This window comes from Centroberyx gerrardi, chromosome 9, assembly GCF_048128805.1.
Source record: "Centroberyx gerrardi isolate f3 chromosome 9, fCenGer3.hap1.cur.20231027, whole genome shotgun sequence".
Lineage (NCBI taxonomy): Eukaryota > Metazoa > Chordata > Actinopteri > Beryciformes > Berycidae > Centroberyx > Centroberyx gerrardi.
In genome coordinates this window covers 18,099,907-18,122,231 of record NC_136005.1, presented here as the reverse complement: position 1 = coordinate 18,122,231, position 22,325 = coordinate 18,099,907, and the positions used below count along the sequence as shown (strand labels likewise).

The 22,325-nt window shown below is 39.3% G+C and overlaps 1 protein-coding gene across 1 annotated transcript in view; it reads left to right on the top strand.

The window, feature by feature from the left end:
- gabrg3 (gamma-aminobutyric acid type A receptor subunit gamma3) overlaps positions 1-22,325 on the top strand; it is a 68,336-nt gene that overhangs the window by 9,730 nt on the left and 36,281 nt on the right. The window contains exon 3 of the mRNA XM_071923430.2: positions 12,647-12,714. Coding sequence (XP_071779531.1) covers positions 12,647-12,714 — 68 coding nt within the window. The remainder of the gene's footprint in view (positions 1-12,646; positions 12,715-22,325) is intronic.

The following is a 22,325-nucleotide window of genomic DNA, read 5'->3' as shown; positions in this document are numbered from 1 at the left end:
ACGAACACAGCTGCCAAGAAGTGATAAATACCAAAGATAAGTCTTAGGTCTGAACTCACACTGTTTTGGTGTTGAAACCCCTCTGAGCAAATTTAACTCCAACCTGAGTTGCAGCCATAGTGCAGTTATTTCCTAGGACGGTCGTTTAGGCGCCCTCCTTGTTAAACTGGCTGTGGTGTCTTGCTACTTGCTGGGTGACAGATGATAGGCTGTAGCACCGTTAGCCAGAAGGAGGTGATCTGTTCTGCTTTTTGAATATTTCAGAACCCTTGGCATTTCTTCTAGTAATGAGCCTGGACAGTGAGAAGAGGAGATGAAGTCTTTATGCCATCGATCATTATGCTGTGAGAGTATGAAGACACCAACCAATAGGCTGTGGCTCTCCACCATGCAGTTATGTCACAGGGATTTCCTGCTTGCGTATATGGCTGATGAGTAGACAGAAATGTTCAACAGTGGAAAGTAGTTACTCCAGAAATGGAGGCGGACAAGACAGGAGTCCTAGTTTGAAAGTGTAGGCCTACTACTACTGAATGATAAATCTATGCTCAAAAGTTAGGAAAGAAACATTACTACATATGTGCTGGATTTTAGCTTTCAAATATGTTATTCAAATATGTTAATCTTATGTTATTCTTCCTGAATTTCCCCAAGGGGATCAATAAAGTACTATCTTATCTTATCTCATCTTATCTTATCTTATCTTATGTATTAGGGCAGTTTGATCTGCATCAGTGAACTTTAACTTCTTTTTTCCCATATGAAAAAAGAGAGATGAGAAAAACAGGAGAGAAGCACTGTATCTAAAGAGAATGGATAGGGGAAATTGGAAATCTTTTCTTCTTTAGATGTAAAAGTTCAAGGAAACATTCTCTGAATCAGTCTACCATTCATTTTCAGTTGAGCAAATCCAACAAACAATATTTAATTTTTGCATGATATCAAGCTGGGTGGGTTTGGATTGCCTGACTTGCACATCAGAGCTGGAGATGAACAGAGACAAATGGAGGACGAGTCCAAGTCATCCTCTGGCTGTACTTGGCTCTTGCACTAGAGGCCACTCTTGAGACCTTTACCTTTTTAATCATGGTTTTGTGTTTCATAGGTGCCATAGAAGCATATTTAGCATATATATATATATATATTTTACTTTCACATATGTTTCAGAAGTTTATATTACTCTCTCTAGTTTTATAAAGAGAAGGCTAATCTTCTTCTCTCCTGTATTGACCAGCCCCCATGTGGGCAGCACTAACTCCCAGCCCCATGCCTTTTTGTGATGGGTGATGAGGAATTATTGGAAATCAAAGATGGATTATCTTTCTGACTGAGGAACCATTTAAGAGAGAATGCGGTGGGAGGATCCAAACCCACGCAGGATAACATGCAGGACACTGCAGGTCAAAAGGATTGACTCAGTTTAATACTTTGTATATTCAAATCGGAAGCCGAGTCAAAACATCAAATCGGCTGCTTCAGTCCTTTGAAAACCTTTGGTAAGGGCACAGACAGTGGGAATAATGATGTACTTTGTTCTGATGCAGAGCTGTTTTTTTTTCTGTTTGAGTTCATACCATAGAGATTATTTTTATGATTATGTTTGGCATGTTTGCCATTCATTAGACAGTTCAAAGTAGAAAAAGACAAGGGGAAAAGATAAGGAGAGAGCAGGGGGATGACAAAGGTCCTAGGCCAGATTCAAACCTAACTAACCCTAACTAACCCTAACCCAACTGAGCCACTGGGATGCCCTGTCTTTTCTACACCATTGTACTCTAACTGGCTTTGCACTGGCATTGATATCAGTACATTACGATATTCTATAACATTGGTTTAAGGATAATCATAAGCCATTTTCTGTTTAGTCAGTGCTTCTGATCATTCTTTTCTTATCTTTTCTTTTCTTTCCCTGTTTTTTTTTTTGTTTTTTTTTTGCCCAATCTCCAATCCTCGGAATGAAGATGATGGGCTAATGTGACTTGACAAGGACATTTCTAATTATATTTTTACAAATAAGGCAAATATCCACCCGAGGCCACGTATTCTTGTTGGCCATCAATATCACTGTCAGCGGGTGTCAAACAGGGTGACGAGGCTGTAATTTGTCCCCTCTGTTCACTGGGAGTTAATGTACGTCCATTCATCAGACAGGTCCGGGCTCCACGGCAACCCTGGAGAGAGATTAGCTAATGTCTCCGCGGACCTGTTCATCATCCACGGCCCGCCCTAATGGGGAATAAATCTCACGAGAGGTTATGCTCCCCGCTCCTCCTCGCTGGATGATGTTATAAATGTCTCCAAGCGCTCGTTCGCTATCGCAGAGCACATCCTATCCTCGCGCTGCCCAGAGAGAGCTCATCCTCGGACGTTCGCTCGTCTTCCTGTTATTTTAAAGTAGCCTACACATCTTCAGACAGTATGTCTTCGATTCTGGGGAAACAGCATCCTAGTTTAGTTTAGCTTATCTGACAATTCTTTAAAATAGACAAAGTCTTGATTGCCAAGGATGTTGTCCAGTAAAGTTAGAAACTTGTTTCTGTTCCTGAACACTAAATTTAGTAGATGACTTAATATACTAGTGATTATAGCTAATTTGTCTGATGTTTCTCAGCTCTGACAGACAATAGCTTGATAAATAACCTACATACAACTGCTAATTAATATCCAGATCATGTTTTCTGTCTCCCTAAATTTCACAAGCTGTCCCCATTTACTGAATGACTCTGTAGTCACGTCCTAACTGGTACTAAGTGGCACAGTAGGCAGGTGCAGATTTATAGCCTGCAACAGAATTAGAACTGTATAATGAAAAAAGTAATGTAATGCAGTTTCATTGCCAGAGGTGCGAATCTTCAAAGGGACATAATTAACAAGGAGTGCTATTGTACCCACTGCACTGCCTCTTGTCTTCAGCCTGTTACAGCCCTCCACCTTGTGTCTACTTCCAACTCTTCAGCCCACATGCTACAGTGGAAAGTGGATATCTTGCTGATCTTCTCTCTGTATATTTGATGTACAAGTTGTGGATCCAGATGCTGTACAGCAGAGTGCAGCTGCACATGGTCATAAAGATGACATGTGAAGGAGAGCCACTTGTAATTTCAAAGTGGGTGCAGTAAGCCAGACCATGATCTAAAAAGAGACACAAGCTAAAGACTATCTGTCGAGAATCAATTAAAATGTAATCTGTGCCTGGAGATGGAAAATGCTGTCAGTGTCTTTCATTAAAATCCCTTTCAGGGTGGCTTTGATGATGGAAAGATGAGACAAGGCATCAGATCTTGAGCTGTATTTGCCTGGCTGGCGGCAGGGCCTGCAGTCTTACAGCCCTGCAGGTTTATATGTGACACGGCTGTAATATTCCTACCAAGGCTCTGTAATTAATCTGACCTGTGGTGGTAATGACTGAACCAGATGGGACACATTTAGAAAACATGGTGCATACTGTGAAATCTGGAACTCTGACCTGTGATATTTTCTCTCTGCTTTACTTTTACTTGTCAAATCCTCAATACTTTATAAAGTCGTACAGTATTCGAAAAGTTTATGCCTGCCTAAATGCATGTTAAATAGTTGCAGAAGATGAACTTGATTACGGAAATACTGAGTAGTGTGGGCTTACAAAATCACTGTGTGTGTGTCTAAGTGTATTGTTCTTCATTTTAAGATGTATTTACATGCATTTTTTTTTATGTTTTATGAATCATGGAGAAAGTATTTTGAGTATTTTGAAAATACAAAATTACTCCACTCTAAAGTATCTTGTTACAAATTACATTTGAATTTTTTCAGCCCTGTCAAATACCAATTACAAAATACTCAAAAGTAATTGTATTTCAAATACAAGTAACAGAAACACTAAATAATTAGGCAATGACAAGTACACATGAAATACACAAGAGACAGATCTACGGTTGAATTGTGGTGATGAATGAACAGCAATGCGGAGATAGGTGATTATATGAGCATACAGGAATGACAGAGCAATAATCAGGCAGTCACAATTGCAGGACTTGAGCAATGGAAGACATGAATCAGCAATGAGAAAGGCAGTAAGGGGGTGACAGCGTAACTACCTGAGAAGACTGACTTGGAAAGAATACTGAATGACTGAATTGTCAGTGGTTGTATATAGACATGCAAAGCGCTCAGTCACTAAACACAGGGAGCCGCAATAAAGCAAAAGATATGTAAAGTGTTATGTAGTTGAATGTGAATGGTGGACTATATGACCACTTGTGGAAATGATGCCGATCGAGGCGAGTCTTTGTTTGCAAAGGTGTTTCGTCTCACTCACTGAGTGTCGTGACCACACACGTGTCCGCGCTGTCTTGTCGTGTTCTGCCAGGTCGGGGTGTTTGGGGTGGTAATGTCTAAAGTTACAGCGAGAAGAAGCTTATACCATATGCATAAAACATTAATTTTGGCCCCTAGATCTACAGAATACAATTGACCTCAGTAGCATAAACAGCAATGCACTCAGCGCAATTTCCTGAACATTTTGGTATCAAACATGACTACCTACGTCCCATGAAAATATGAGGAAATTGATTTAATGTGAATGAACACAGTATAATACATTTGGAATATACACAAAACAAGAGATACACATTAAAGTAGGGACAATATAATTCCCAAAGGTCCCATGAGTCTTTATCAAGGATTTCATTTTATTTTGATGTAACTGAACCTCAAACACAGCCAGAGGCAGAGCTGTTTATTGGTGTTTTATTTGGCCTGGCTCTCAGGTTATCACACTTGTGGTTAAGGTCACACAGCTCTCAGCCACATCTCTCATGCTGTACGGCCCGAACAGACCAGTGCTCCGATCTGGAGAGAGAAATCACAGTTAACCATTTGATCTCAACAGGATGCGAAGGAGAGAAGTTCCCACTGAGTGTGTGTGCTCTGCAGGATGACAGGATGCTTTACTGCACACGGTCATCACAGACAGTAGTTAAGTGGTTTTGGGGCGTTGTACAGGAGGGTTTTCCTCTGAAATCCCAGTGCGATTTCAAATAGCTAACTAAAACAATGCAACCCTAATACCGCTGGCTAAGTATGGTGACATTACATGTTGATACACATTTCTATGGTTATTATGTAACAGAAGCGTGTGCCTTAATGTGATGAAGAATGTACTGTAGGTCACTTTCTTAATGTAAATTAAGTGAAACCTTTGTCGGTGCTGGAGAAATCCTCTGTTGGAATCTGTGTAATGAACCATTATAGGAAAACAATCTCTCCAATGGGATCACAGCACTAATGAGGTTTTCTCTGTTCTCTTTGCCTTTTACAAGATGTGAGAAATGAGATTTTAATTATTTGACGCAGCATGTTAGCGCCATTACAATGCCATGCATTTCTTCAGTGATAGTGGATGTTTCTAAAATGTGTTTGGAAATATTAGGTTGACATAATGACTTATACCAATAAATTATACTAAATGCAAAGTGTTCCTTCTCAAATCCTGACTGACCTCATTATTAACAGAGAAGCTATGGGTCTTCTTTTGAGGAGTGTTCGAATGGATGTTTTTGAGATTCTTGTGGTCATTATTGGTGCGTTGTTGCTATATTAATTAAAGCGTCCACTTGGTTGCACCACCAAGCTGTCTGCATATTAATATACTGTACCTGGATATGTGTAGCGAGAGAGGGAGAGTGCAGAGCAGAGCAGAGCAGAGCAGAGCAGAGCAGCGCTGTGGTCAGGGCCGACCAGCAGGGTCGATTGTCTCCAATTTGTTTCTCATCATGGTGGCGGCTCCGCGGGTCAGAACTCTTCCTGCTGCAGGATTCGGCACGATCTGCTGTCGACTCGCTCGCAGGACGATGTTGTAAATGCTCTCAGCCCTCTCTCATCTGGTGGATAGATTACGTAAAAAATGAGCTGACAAAAGGTGATTTACAAGAATTTATAAATAACTACCTTTACTCTTAGAATGACTGTACAACTTTTTAGACTTTTTAGACTAGACTCATTATTTTCATGATATTTTGCCCCCTTTGTTTTCAGTATCTTATATAACAAATCTATAAAGAATATATTGCACTTACCAAGTCTTGTTTAGTTGTGAATATGTATTGCCTTCGAAAGGCTGCCTCAGCAGGGACTCTAGACGTGTTTTCAAGTGTGCCATCTGTTTGCACGTGAACAGAAGCCCGATGCTAAGACTGGCAGATAGAGAAATTCTTGCTGTGGATTTAATTGGCCGAGACACGAAACCTCCAAAGACAGGTAATGTACAATGATGGAGGAGCACTTTGCCATGCGAGTGTGAATGCTTTGTCACGGCAGCACCATGTCACAGCTGCCACTTTATCAATTTAGAAGATTGGGCTTTAAATGACATTATAAGCTGAGCATGAAATCCTACTTATGAATTGTTCATGACATGAAGAGTGTTTGAGAGCAGCACAGGAGGGAAACCCAGGGAGTTCCACCGAGACTAAAGATGGCTGGGCTGGAGCGAGGCGTTAGATTGCAGAAACTGGTAAAGAAATGGAGATTTATTTGTAGAATTTGGTGTTAAGGGACTGTGTGCAGTTTGCAGATATATGTTGCCATTGACATTGCTGGCAATGTAGTTTGGTTAAAAGACTCCTGGATAGTGGTGGAAAAAGTAGTCAAATCCTTTACTTAAGTAAAAGTAGCAATACCATAATGGAAAAATACTTTGTTTAGAGTAATAGTTCTGCATTCAAAAGTTTACTTAAGTAAAAGTATTAGCAGTAAAATGAACTTAAGTATCAAAAGTAGAAGTATTCATTCAGAAGAACGGTCCCTTTCAAATTATTGATGCATTAACTTGTGAGAAGGCTGTAGATCTAACTGCTCCATATACTGTTGTGCAGTTTAAACTCTAACAATGCATCATATTTTATGAGCTTATCGTATGTTTCGCATGTAAAATATTATTCTGCAAAGTAACTAATAACTACATCCATCAGATAAATGTAGTGGAGTAAAAAGTTCAATATTTCCCTTTGAAATGTAGTGGAGTAAAAGTATAAAGTCTCACAAAATGGAAATACTCAAGTAAAGTGCCAGTACCTCAAAATTGTACTTAAGTACAGTACTTGAGTAAATGTACTTAGTTACTTTCCACCTCTGCTCCTGGACAGGTAGTGCTGTAATCCAGTAGACCTCGTCCCAGCCGACCTCCTCTGTTTGCCATTACCTTCTTGGTGGGAGTGATTGTTGGCTTACTGTCGGACACACCATGACCCAGCCCCACTGGCAGCTCACGACTGCGGTCAGGGGGACACAGCATCGACATTATCACACTCACACTGAGAATGGAAATGGTTCACCCAGATGAAAATGTTTGCTGTCAGTGGGTGGGACTGTTTGAACTGCGGGTTTGGTAAGACTAGCTGTCACATTTATTGCCTCCGGTCTGGACATCAGGCTTTGTTTTCAAGAAGAGAGGTATGAAAACTGTAACTGGTGCTGAGGCGCTGAATTGCTGTTTTGAGAGATGTTGTGAATTTTCAGAGGTGTCCAAAGGTCAGGTGGAGCTTGAAGAAAAACACCAGTCACTGGAGCAAGAGGTATATCCTTGTCTAAAGATTTGCTGCACGCTGAAATATGAGTGTTGTCATCTTAGAATATTTAGGTCCCTCATGACAAATCTCATTATGTCTCTTTCAAGGATCCTCTTACTTGCTCAAATATGCTTATCATAACAAATAAAAGGAAATTAAAGTTCACAGGGACAAATTGTCACCAGCACTTACTGCAAGCACATCTATCATGAGGCACAGTGGCAGGCTTACTCAACAACAGAGCGTTTTATTCTGTCTTGAAACTAAGCAGCATGCAATTGTAAGAGGATAAAACACTGTTTCATTTATGATTAGTATTATTAGCATGTTCATGTCTCATCCATCTTGGTCGATTATTATACAAAGAATATTGAAATGTCAATATTGTGTGCACCTCTCTTTTATCATTATTCTGCATATAATAGATTACAGCACTTACCATAGTGTTATGCCTTATTGAGCACATCATTGTTGATTCTACTCTTTATCTCAATATGCACATACTTACATACTAGATTTAAGTAGTTATATGTAAATTGGGAACCACCTAATTGGGAGGTCAGAGTGCAGGGTCAGCTACAAAACAGCATCCCTGGAGTTTAAACCTGCAATAAGCGATATCAGACCTTATAACCAATCCTGAAACTAACGTGTGCTATGTGGAGATTTCAATGAGAAATAATGATATAAACCAATATCCACACAGCAGCCAGCTGTGTTGCTGTTTTCACCTCTTTACTAAAGCTTGTTGTCAAATTCTGGTCCGGAACGAAGCTCCTCCCGGTCCGTTAAGTAGCTTTTAAAATTTTAAAACTAGCTTGGCTCCTCCCTCAGTGTTTAAATGCGGCGCTCTCCCGCTCCCATTCCTGAAATTTTTCTCATAATGGCGGAATCGATGAAGCGAGTGAGTAAACTTGTTAAACTAATAAACTTGCTACCTACCTCTTCACTTGTGGGACATGTAACCTTCAGAGAAAGTTCTGGCAAAGTGAGACTGGTAACTGGTGAGACTTCTCAGCAGGAATGTTTAGCTTAGCTATTAGCCTTTATGCATGGTGCTTTGCTAGGTTTGTCCTTAGTAGGCCTCCGTAGTGCAGAGGCTTTGCTGTGTGTTATTTACAAATGTGTTGCGGTTTCTGTCACCTTCTAGTGGTCAGAAAGTTTTGCTTATTGCGGCTTTAATGTCCAGACTCCAGACTCGTGGACTGAGCCCTCACAGACTGGTTGTACGTAGTCTGACGTTGACTGAAGTGCTCAGCGTGAATATGAGTTTGCAAGGGCACAGGGCTGTGAGACTGCATGAAAGAGGCTGATGGGACGGGCCTAGGTCACCTAAGGTCTTTTATATCATCATATCCGTAGTGCAATGAACTGTGGGAAACTTCACTAGTAAAGTCTGCAGGGTAGCGGACTCCCTGGAAGTCCAAATACTATAAAGCCCCCCAAAAGTCCATATGAGAGCCCTTAAGGACATGAATTTTGGCAAACGACAGCCCTAACCCCTCCTGCCACAAAGTCTACAACTCAGCACGTCCAGGGAAGTTCAGACATTTGGATTCAGCAAATGTCTTGCTTCGCCATTGGATCATACTGTATGCACATTGATTCCAGTCTCAATATTGTTGCAGTTGGTTTTAATGTAGAGACTGGCATTTGACAAAAGATGTGACAGAGTGTGGAACAATTTGTCTTGGCTCCTGTCTAACTTAACTGTTCTCCAGCACTCTGCCCTGTAAGCAGTGACTTCACATTGCTGTCACAGAGCCTGATCTTAGCTTTGAGGCTGTGTTGTGTTGAGCTTCAAGTGAGAAAGACTCTACTATGTGTATCTCTGGCTGGTTGAGCTCATGTCCCTATTTGCACTGCTGTCAGTGCATATGAGGTTTCCAAGGAAGTCTTCAACTAGTTCCATTTCCTCTCCTGTTGATGATAGCTGGCCTTGAAAAGGTGTTTTTGATAAGACATTTCATTTCGTTTGTGGACCATCATTGTACACCCAAATTTCAGTCACACTCTTTATACACATTTTTTGTAGATCCCAATGTTACACTCGTTCTCTAAAAGTGCTTTTAGTTTTGAGCTGAGTGATGTGAAAATTGCACATTGCTGACAGTCTTTTGTGCAGATCATAAAATTCAGATGTGATATTTTCCCTGCTTTTCTTTCAGAAAGTCCACAGGTTGTTGCCATCTTGCAAAGTGCTAATCAACACCAAGCAACAACATGCTGTAATGCCAGTGGTCTAAAGAACCCTTCCAAAAAAATACTTTGAGAAATCAGGCATACAGTGTTGAAAATAGAAGTCACAGTTTACATGTTTTATTTAATGGAAAAAGCAAGAATTAAACAATTAGATTCATTTGAATAAATTTTATTTGAACAGGGTAACAATACTTTACAGGTGGACTAAATATTGAATACCATGCAATGGAGTAGTAAAACGAAATAAAATTTAACAAGATATCGCAAAACATGACAATGCAAAATCAAGAACACTGCACTGTTTAAAAAATAAAACACATGGAGAATAGAAAAGTAAAGCTTTTTGAACATTATGATACATTCATCCTTTAGGTTAATGTAATATGCAATTATCGTCATGATTTTGAGAGATTTTCCAAACACACAATTTTTATTCTTAGAAAATGCATGCCAGACGACTCATTAGAATCTCCAATAAATACTTTATATCTGATTATTGATAGGGCCTTGGCATATGGTGGTCATCAGTGTCATGTCATTGCGTTAATGGGGATATCCAGATGGTGTTTAAGTCCTGTCCTATTGGATTAATTTAAAATAAGTTCTGTCTGCCAAACAGGTGTCAGTTGTATTTGTGGCCCAAAAAATTAACCTCATTCTCCTGTAAAGTTCCCAGTGACGACAATCATCAACTTTAGGGAGGAACAAATGTGTGTTTTAATCACATACCACTAATAAAGAACTGAATGTGTTTCTGGACGTAGTAGAATTTTTGTGCTTTTACACACAAATGAGTTTTGTTTTATAGCAGCTCTAACCACTCTAAGCTAGAAAATAAATCCACATCCCCATGTAATCACCCAAAGTAGTCTAATTACCTTTTCCCATCTTTTCCAATTGGCCCGTTGTGTGAAAATGCCTGCTGCTCTCTTTAACATAATTTAAGCCTCCTTGCCTGTTCCGAAGTAAATATGCATGGCAGGATGAATTAAATTGATCAGGAAGAGGAAAATCCATCAAAAACAACAACAACAAAGAAAACGGTAATAATAAAATGAACAGATAATAAAATAACAATAAAAGAAAAGATGATAGTGACCAATCCAGACACAAAAAAGGAAGTAAAAGCAAGTTTATGAAAGTTTGTTTTTAGGAGTGATTTAAAAGAAGACACAGAAGAAGCTAACCTGATCTCCTCAGGCAGCTTGTTACCCTTACTGAGGCCCGGTCACCCTTCGTTTTCAGCCTGGATTTTGGAACGACTAACAGCGCCGTGCCTGAGGATCTCAGGCTAAGATGTGGCTCCTAGGGGATTAAAAGGTCAGACATGTAGCTAGTCAGTCCAGCACAAGCCCTGGAGGTGATGAGGAAAATCTTAAAGGCAAATAACATTTACTGGCAACCAGTGTAGAGAAGCTAAAATATGTTTAATATGGGCACGTCTCTTAGAAAGCCTCACTGCTGCATTCTGTACTAACTGCAGACGAAAGAGAGAATTGACTGAGGCAGGAGTAAAGAGACTTGCAGTAGTCTAAATGAGATGATATAAAAGTATAATTATAAAGTGTGGGTCACCTTTTTGAGGTCAGAAAAGGATGTAAAAAAAAATAATTCAAATCAAAAATAATTTGATCATCAAAACAGAAGTTTGGATCAAAAATCACTCTTAGGTACATGACATATAGTACATGTCAACCTTCTTTTAGCATTTTTCTAACTATCCCTTGTTGAAATATAAACTGTTTGGTATGATCTGTTTGAGAATCGTGAGATCAACAAAAGAAATGCCAGGCTTTTCCCTATTTTATTGATTATTTAGCCCTATAGATCGCAAACCCCATCTACAAACCAAATTTATCTTATGAAAGTAAAGGAATTTAATGTATCTGAATTAAATTGAATTGAGTATGACAGTAAGATCCTATGTGATTTTCTTGTCAAGCTGCCAACTTTTTAACATTTAATATTTGATATTTTTCTTTTTTAATTATTTTTCTTATGCCTACTACGTAGTTGTTGCTTGCCTTGTCCTAAGAATTTCATTGTTCAGAATGACCTTGTGTTATACTGTGCATTTGATAAATAAAACACTTTGACTTTGACAGTGTGCCCAAGGCCCTGTACCTAAAGGAATCTCAGAACTAATACCAGACACTGAACTTCAGTAGAAACTTTAAGCTCCGGGAAACGTCAGCAGGCAGCTGTTCAAGAGGGACATCTCTCTCTCTCTCTCTCTCTCTCTCTCTCTCTCTCTCTCTCTCTCTCTCGTGCATCTCTGTTGGCAGCTTAGGCTTTCCAGGTCTGTTGTCTATCTCCCATGTGAGTTCATATGGATCTGTTCTCTACTTTATCAAGACAAGCCTACACTGTTTCAGAACACGGTCCTTAAGTTTCTGATTTGGCAGTGGATGAAATGAAAGTTGTTTGGGCTTAATGTTAAGTCACTAGCCACTGGATAAAGGCGACACATTTAATAGCACCGAGATTATCTATTGAGGCAATTGAATGTTGAATTCCCTCCCATAGTGCAGTGACAGGACATTGTGAATGAGAGACTTGGACAGGTGCTCAAACAATTTGTGAATTCAAGGGCACTCTTTGCTGCGTTCAAGAGAACACTTTGCACAGAAGTGTGTTATGACAGCAATTAAATTGCTAGTAACTAAAGCAGACATGTGAAGATGAAGACTGGGTGGAATTGGGTGATTACCATTAATTACAACCGCAGCTCCCTGAGAGTGGCCTAACACAGCGGCTACCTGCTCTTCCAAAGGAGACTGAACAATACCGTCTAATTGATCTGCCTTCACTTTGCCTCTCTTTGATTAGAAAGCATGGCAGGTATGCCGCCTGAATTGAAGTCAAGATCTATAATTATTTTTCTCTTTCTTTCGCAGTTAAACCAACTGTCATAGATGTGGACATATTTGTGAACAGCATTGGACCTGTGTCATCAATAAATATGGTAGGTCAATATGCCATTGCTTCTGATACGTGCTTACTGCTTTGTTTACGCCTCCTGTACACACACAGCTGGGCATACGTGCACACACACAGTCCAAACAAGTCTTCAAAACATCTTGCATCCTTCATTTACAACACAAGTTTCAGTTTATGTTACATTCAAGTGTTGAAAAGGGAATACCATTCAACTGAAAAAATCATGTTGTTATTCATGTATGTCACAGGACTGTCCCATGAATATTTGTAAAGCATCAACAAATCTCTCCCAAAGCCCGAAACCAGAAAACAAGACTTGAAACTCCAGTGTCATCAAGAGGTAAAATATGGAGCTGTTCCACAGTGAATGAATTGGAAAATAGAGGTGACTTATGAGAGCAGCCATTCAGAGCACAGATTTTCTGGGCATAAGGCTACATTTTCTGGTTCAGAGCCTATTATGCTTCTGTAGAACGAAGCTAATTTGTGCTTAACTCTGGCATACTGTCCACAAAATTAGTTTCTAATTTATTGTCTGTTGAGCAGATTTTATATCTTGCTGACACGACAAGTTTGTGTTTGGTTTCTGGCTTTGGAAGTGCTGCTCACATGTTGATTGGATTGTCCTAGACTTTTAAAATGAATTAATTCTGACACTGAGAGGTATTCTCTTTGAACAAAATGGGAACTTGCCCTTTGGCTCATGCATCAGGCAGTGGCAAAGGTTGGCTTCTGGAGGTGTGACTTTATATTCCATTTTAAACCACAAGAGACCTGTGAGGCTATAGCGTGAGGCTTAAACCCACTGTCTGAGGGAAAGGAGGGAAAGGAGGATAAGTCCGAGCGAAAGAGAGGGAGATCAGAGTGGGAGGAGGGAGCTTAGGGTGGATATAGGAAAGAAGATGGGAATAAGGGAGTAAGTTCAAAGAAGAAGTACATTATAAGGAAGTAGTAAGGGAGAGGTGGAAAACCTTGGGTTCATATAGAATAAAGTGAGAGATGGGAGATTTTAGATGTGCTCATTGAGTGTATTTGAAGAATGGTCAAATAAGTGAGTGTTGTTGGTTCTGGAGAGGGCTGCTGAGAGGGTTCACATTCAGATGAAGAGGATGGGAAAGAGGTCTGTGGTTCAGAGGGGAAATGGAGTTAAAGTCAGGTTTGAGACTGTTGAGCCAACGGAGATTATTTTCATTGAGACATTTTCTAGAGGAACTCAAGGCTGTCTCACCAAGTCCACCTCTGTTTGTACTCCGGCATGAGCTCTGACAGGCAGGAGGGAAGAGAAAAACATTGTTTGCTGCTAGCAGCTTAGCTGGACTAGGCTAGCAGTAGTTGGCATGAAAATGGTACATAAAAAGAGAAAATGGGACTGAACATGCCTGTACTTTGCCTGGTTGTGACAAAAAAGTGTTTGTCTTACACAGAGCATAGCAATGTGCATACAACCACACAGACATGCACAGCCCATAAGCCAGATAATACACAGCAGCCTGCCAATGTTTATGCTGTGTATCATATTTGTCAAGTTAGCATAGTTTAGCCAGCTGAAGGGACTTGTTAGTCATCAGTCTATTGGCTGATCAAAAAGTCGCTAGAAGTCGCCAGATAATTTGCATATGAATATACAGTCCCGGCTCTCAGCGGAGGGAGGGCTACACTGTGTATGGGAAGCGCTGTGATCCCCAGGCCTCTTTGGATTAGAAAAGCATTTAGTGCAAATCGGCATCAGCTGTACACATTTGTCACCAAATGCTTTGGGATCAACATAATATATTGTTCCCCACGGTTGGAAAAAGTTGCTAGATTTGTCGCTAGTCGCTTGTAAGGAATAAAGTTGCCAGGGTGGTCTGAGAAGTCAAATCTAGCGTCAAAGTCATCAAGTTGGCTACAGCAGCTGCTTGACTCATGGCGGCAGCTTGCTCTTGCCTCCTTTGCAAAATCTTCTCAGCAGTGTATTGTGGTTCATACAAGAATGTCTGAAGTGCAGACTTTATAAAATATGGTAAAATGTTGTCATCCACCACATTTTCAGCAGTGGCATTCCTCTCTGTAGCCATAGTTACCTCAGCTACATGCAATTCGGATAAACCATGCATGCATAATTTTGAATGTGTTTGTATTTTTGGCTCTTCACTCATTCAACCATTTTTAAGATGTTCCATTACAGAGAGAGAAAAAACAAAAGGCTACACACAAGAACAAACTCAACAATGAAAAAGACAAAAGTGTGTCCACTGTAATGCTCCCATAGTGAATGTTTTACTGACACAGCAACATGACAGATGAGACGGTGCAGCCCCTGTATCTGTCAGTTCCAACTATTGATACATTGCTAATAAATGGTATTTGGAATGGAATGGTGATCAAATTTGACAGTCACAAAGCATGCTGCACTGAGAAAAGGTGAACAAATGTGCAGTGTTACTCAAGCTAAAATACTTTGAATTCTGTTGATTGTTTTTTTTTGTTTTTATTTTTGGTTGGTAACAGCTCAATTGGCTGGCTCGTTTGGCATAAGATTACTTTTGGAAGTGTGACAGCAAGGGACAGATGCCTAATGCCTGAGAATGAGCATCCTGACATTATGGCTGCACGACAATGTATTGATATGAGCACAAAATGTCCATGATAGCTTTGAGTTATTATAGATTAATATCACTGTAGAAATGTCTCTTGGCCAATCAGAACACACAGTCAGGACTATCTGTGTTACATTACTTTTATTTCTACACATAACTAAGTCATGGTTTTGGTAATGGCAGTCTTGGGATTTTCTGAATGTGTGTACAAGAGAGCCAGTTGTTATGTGCCATAAATGGGCCGAGTTGTCTTGAGCTTTGAATCAAATTTACTGCATTCACATATTTCGTCCTTTTAGAGCAAGCACACGAGCGCCTTCTCTTTGCTGCGTGACGAGCTCATTTTAAATGAATTAAAACAATTCATATCAGTTGTCAAGGTTGTATTGTTTCTAGTTACAATGAAGTGTATAATTCAGAGCATTATGATGTCTCCAGGAGACAAATGCTGATGACTTCCCTTTGCTTTAGGAATAAAAGAAATTTAAAAAAGGCTAGAGAAAAATCTCTCATTTTACAACACGTCACAGACACTGTTTCATGTATCTATTGTAGAGTCATACCTGTCATTTTTGTAACCAAATTTCCCTATGGTGGCGGTCCTGGTTAATTATTTTCATGACCATCTTGTTATTGTTTCTGTTTGTGTATGATGGGCAAAGAATGCTACATGGATAATTTACTCGCAATTAAATAATCAAACAATAATTACTGAAGAGCACGCTGGGATATTCTCAGCTCGCATCACATTTCAAATCACTACTGAATGGTAACCACTCTACTTTGTCTTAGAGGGAGTCAGGATCCTGTTGCCCAACAGAAGTAAATATGGCTAGGCACAGTATTTAGTTGATGATATTTACACTATCCAGATTTGTTATCCATTTAAAGAATAATGGGATTCATCGCAATGCTAAACTTACAATGAACAAGCAGTGAAATTCTGTAAATGTCTAAGGGAAATGGCCAGTGGTCCTTTTCTGTGCTATATGTTTGATGATAAATAGTATAATAACAGTGTATACAGTAATTCGGTTTTTGTTTATTCATCATTGTCAGAGAGGAAATGCATGCCAAAAAGAGATGATACAGCATCCCACACAGGTGTTTTAAGCTGTTAAAAAAGTTCAGTTAAAAAAACAATCCTGGTTTAGTCAATGTTTGAAAGACAGCAGTGCATAGTGGTTTCACAGGGTGTGTGAAGCACAAAACATTGTTAATGTCCAATGTATGTTATTTGGGTGTCACATAATAAGGACAATGAATGAATGAACAAGGGAGTTGTGAGTTTGTTGTGAGTGTGGCGATTGAGACTCAAGACAGAATACAATGGTCTGGGCAGATCCTGCCTACTAATAGATGAACCGAAGCAGGGTCTTAAAGTGCCTTTAGTATCAATCTGCATCCACAAAGGAAACCAGGGCCAGACACATGAATTGTGAAATTCAAAACTGTAGGAATAAAATGGATAAGAGGACATTTTGAATGCAAAACACTGCTATAGCTGAAGCCTACTTTATAAATGTTTTCTATCATACTTGGTTAATACAAGGATAAATGTGTTATGTGTTAATACAAGGTGCTATGCGGAGCCCAGCTGAATCATCTGACCACTAACCAATCTGATCAATCAGTCTCCGACAGATTTATTTCTGAGTATCAGATACAATTGAGTCTCTTTGATATGACAGGAACATAAGCACAAATTTCCTCAAAGAAGTTAACAAAGGAGCAGGGGAGTTATCTCAGTTGGTACTCTGGCTCTACCACTTTACCACTTACTAAGCACTGAAGGAGAGAGAGCAACTCTCACAAGGAGTACAAAAAAAACAGTTGTAGGTCTGGAAGTTATAAAATGGACTGCAGTCTGAATGAAAGTCCAAAGTTCCTAATACTGTGAGTTGAAATCACTCTTGGTCAATTCTAACCAACCACATTTTGAAAAGCAATCTGAAAAGGGAACTGTTATCTCTGGTATTAAGTTCCTCTCCATCTGTTGTTACTCCACTCCAAAATCATATGAAAATTTTAAAGAACAGAGTGATATGTAATAGAGTAACTTTTGTTATCATAAACAAGTGAATTAAACAATTGTTGTTGTGTTTGTGGAACTGCCAAAGCAATTGTATAAAGTACTGGCACCTGGTGTAATGATAAATTACACTGATATCTGCACATTAAGATCAGGCAGACTGGCCAGGAAGATCTAAATCTGAGCACAGGTCGAGCTCTGTTGTATCTTTTGCCAATACTCTGTGCCAAAACAAAACTGAAAAGAAAAAATGAAAAAAATGAATGGTTGGAGTGGACGGAAATATTTTTATTGGGATTAAAAGGCTGGTTTGTCCTTTTCGGTGTGTATGCGTGAAAATACAAACAAGTAAATAATGGTTGAACAACAAATTTGGAACCACTTTTAAATGTTAGTGTATGTACAGTATGCCTGGGAAACATTGATTGATAGCACACAAAAGAAATGCTTGTTCATCTTGTTCAAACCATTTTACACTTGGCTGTTTATTGAATTTGTCAAGTAGGCGCTAAGCCTGATAAATGACCTCTGTCATCAAAGACTGGCAGATGGAAGCAAGTCCTCTCAGTAGACAATACATGCAATCCTTCATGTTGCCATACAAAAGTGAGGAAAAGACAGAGCTGTATCAATTATTTATTGACTCATTTAAGGAAAATTCTGCACAACATCTAAGCGATAACAGAGATGCAGAAGGCTCATCCCATCCCACCACAGCACAATCCTTATACATCTACGTGATTCCTGCATAATGGCATCCCTTGGCTCAAGTTTACTTCCATAAACAGATTGTCCTACCAGTGTATAAGGACAGAAAAGTCTGTGCCACAATAACCTATCTATGCATAAAGTTTCTGCAATATACTGTATTCAACCATATCAACTCCCAGTTTGTGTTGGAAGATAAGAAGAAGTTTCTCCTTTATCTTTCTTTTGCTTTAATGTGAATGGCTGGTGCATTCTGAAACACTGTAAAGGTGTTAGACATATGAAAAATATGCTTGATTCAAATTGGCTCTCCATTCAAACAGAAAATTACCTAACTCAAACTACAAGGCACGCTATGCCACCTAAATAGTCTCAATGCATTTACACTCATTATATGATGATAGATTTAGACAATCATAAGCGAAGCAGAAGACAGAACAATTGGTGCGTTCCTTTCTGTTTCTTATGAATGATGCACTCAAGGCATTTCACATTTACTACAGCTCCTCAAAAATGCAGTCCTGTATGGGTGAGTGGGCCTCTTCTTGGCAGAATAGAATACTTAAGTATGTTTTTTGTGTAGAATAGAAGAAGAAGAAGAAGAAGAAGAAGAAGAAGAATGGGATTTATTTCTATCTGGTTTGAAAACCTCTCAGTGACAAAACACAACCGGTTGTAGCAGATGGACTTATATCTGGATTCCTCACTATTTCTCAACATCTTTTCATTCTTTTTGTGGATAATATTTCTAGTTCTGTGAAACATTCTGAATTCCATTTCTATGCTGATGATACAGCATCCTCAGCATCTTAAGTCTTTGGCATTTTATGATCTCCAGTCAAGCTTTACAGATGGTGCTTATTGATCTCAAACTGGTTCTACAGTTCTACAGTTGTTTTCCAGGAAGCAAGACTCAGTTCCAGAATTCCCTATCAGCACCTTAAATGGAACACTGATAGAAAGGGTGCAATCTTAAAAAATACATTGGCATTTGGATTGCTCAAAAACTGTTGTTCAACAAAGAGTTAACTCTATCTGCACTAGTGCACCTTCCTTTCTTCTTCCTATCATTTACTATTAATATTCTTTCTCTGTATAGAGCAACTTGGCAGCATGTGCCAAAGGAGAGGATTCCATAGTGCCTGATGTCTAATTTAAAGCAATCTTCAATATTTGCATTGAAGAGAAAGTGTATTTTTCCATCCTAACTCTCTCAATCCTAAATTGGTTCTGCTTGGGCTTTCTTGTCATGTTTCAATTCAATTCGCAATCTTATTCACTGTCACATACATTATTTCATTGTAGCCCATTGTAGCCTTACAAGAAGTTGTTGAAGAATAAAAATGTAAACAACAGCTTGTTGTTCAAGTTGACCAAACCATTTCATGAGAAAAAGTGATTGAATTAGAGTTAGGCTAACTGGAAGAACCAACAATAATGGCAACAGAAAAGGCATTTGGCAGATTTTAAAATGGTAATCTGTGAGATCCAATTTTGAGTTTCTGTAAGCACTGGTCTAATTACTGAATTCTACCTCTATTTTTTTCCAAACACACTGTTGCTGTTGCATCATTACCTTCATGCCAGAGGATTTTTCCTGGGAAAGACTTGCCCGACGCTTGGTACTTAAAAACGGCAAATATAAAATCTTTCATTAACTGTGTACAGTATGAGTTGAATCACTATTGTGATAAATCAATCAACCGTAGAGAGTAGCAAAAGGGACATTTGTTCATATGAAAATGCTGCAAATTATTATTGAGACAGTAGGACGGCTGAGAAGAAGACTGAATAGAGGAGACACAGGAGAGAAGGTTTTGGCAGGATTCAATCTTTGGCCAGCAGAGGCTGATGTGGCTCCAGAAGGCGGAACGACTACACTATGCCTGGACACTCATTTTTGCTTCAGTAGCCTCTATTAGTCAATCCAAAAACATGAGAAATATCATCAATTAAACATGATCTGACCATAGAAAGTGATGAAGCCTTCCCTGGGCAAAGATAAAGAGCATCAGAGCATAAAGATACTTCAACTGGCACTTAAATTTAGGTATCTTCACTGTAAAATGAATGTTCTCCCTTCATTCTATCTTCATTCAGCACAATGATGTTGAAAAGCAGGCCATGAATGACTCATTCAATAGAAACAATAAGCTCTGCATAAAGAAGTTGGAGATGGCAGCCTCTGTGCAGTCATAAAGAAGTTTCTATTTTTAAACTTCTGGGTCATGCAGTGTCCTAGGCAACCACATGTAATCCAGGAATCCCAGATAAAACAGGAGCCAGTGCCAGTGGGGTCCCTGGTGCTATTCTCACCCTGCAGAGAGAGCTGCCCACTCACAGGCTCTAGCACACTGGCTACCCCAAGAAAATACAATATTCATATCAATTCATTTCCCACTGCATAAACAAGTAGCTTGCAGCACAAATACAATGGGTAGATGCTGTGGTTTATTGGAGGAAAGCACTTTGGCTTCCAGCACAACTTTAATTTGTAATGTTCTCTAAATTTGCATCCTGAGTGTTTGGCTACATACCCATTCCTGTAAATGGCAACTCCCAAATGCTTCACCGAGTGCTGTTGATAAAGTGAAGTGGGCAGACCTGGCACATTTCAGTGAGAGAAGATAGCTGTGTGGATTACCAGCAAAACAGTAACAGCTGCTGCTTAATAAAAGGCATAGACTGTTGTAAGAAATGGCCTTTGTCATTTTTTTTTAAATTCATGTCATTCATACAATAGTTATAGGTGGGTCAGCTTAGTTACAGGAAAACTAAAATATAAAACTCTCCAAGAAAAGTATCTTTGCACTTAATTAGCCAAAGAGATGCATCTAATTTTTTCATTTTTCTGGGTGGAAGATTTGGGTAATGAAGTCATCAGCATGAGAATCATATAATGAGGCTCCTGGTAATGCCATAATCAGAACAGATCTCAATGGAATACTAATATGCTGCTAGAGTGGTTCAATCACCATGTAATGAACTAACAAAAGTACCTTTCCTATTTTATCATTCTCCATAACTTTTAAGACACCCATGTGACCACAGTACTGAGTCGAGTCCTCCTCAGTGTCTTTCTCTGTGCAGGCTCATGACGTGTAAAATGCGTGGGTAGAACCTCATCTGATCTGTAGACTCGTGAATTGATTTTCATTGTATTGTTTTGATTCCTATCAGGACTGGAGAGAGGTGTGCACATACTATCTGCTCTGCCAGCATTGGTCACTAGAGACTTTCAGGGAGTGATGCTAAATTGAATGGGGTGTGGAAGCAGATATCTAGTGATTGGAAAGCGGGAATGATGCAGGATATGGTGTAGTTTGTCATATTTAACTTTCTCAAACTATTGCAAATAGGGCCACAACATCTGCTGATGTTGATGTTGAAAGACTTTTTTGTTACCGTGGTTAGCTCCTGAATACAAAATACATGTAAGGTGAACACTGGCTGTTTTGCAGCTCTCAATCGGCTCCTAGTAGACTTTCTCAAATGAGGAAATAACTGTGGTCTTCATATTGAGAGTACGTATCAGGGCTTGTTAGTCCTAGTAAAAACGAGACACGTGTGTCTGGTGTCTGGGTCATTCTCTCTGTGGTAATTCTTCAGTGGTAGCCCTTTTAACTTTTGAAGTTTATTTACATTTTCAATATATAAAAATAACACAGTATAAGCATTACAGTACACTCAGACGTTCGGACATCCTGTAAAGAAGTATAAATGGTATAAAGTATAGTCAAAATTGAGGAGTTGTAGTTAGTCCTTTTAACTTTTGCAGGATGGGGATTAACTGTTTTTTTTATGTTATCTGTTGATGAGGCATAGGCAAAGTTGTAGCTATAGTTGTTTGGCTACATGACTCTTAAAATGGCATCCCAGTGGCTTCCTTTAGACAGCACTAAAAGAAAGTAAGTCAGTGGAAAGCCACTCATTATACAGCTGTTATTAACGCAGAGTGAAATAACTTTAGAGCAAAAAAAAAGAAGTTGCTTATTCACATCTACTTTCAGAAGCATGGCTATGGCACAATTGCACAACACCAGAATGATCCCAGAAGTTCAGTAAATACTTTTGCTTTACCTCGGGTTCTCTATACTAGCTATAGCTAGCGAGCTCTGTTCATTTGACTAAGACTGCAAAGACTGCTAACCAACATGGACATATTGCTACAGTTTACCAATTGACAAACTGAGTGTTTATATTATGTTAGCCTTATTGGCAAATGTTTTTTACACCAGAAGACCCTTCCCCTATAGTTTCAGACAAAGGAACACCCTGTGTCTCCGCTGGACGAGTCATGCCTACAGGCATCACGGG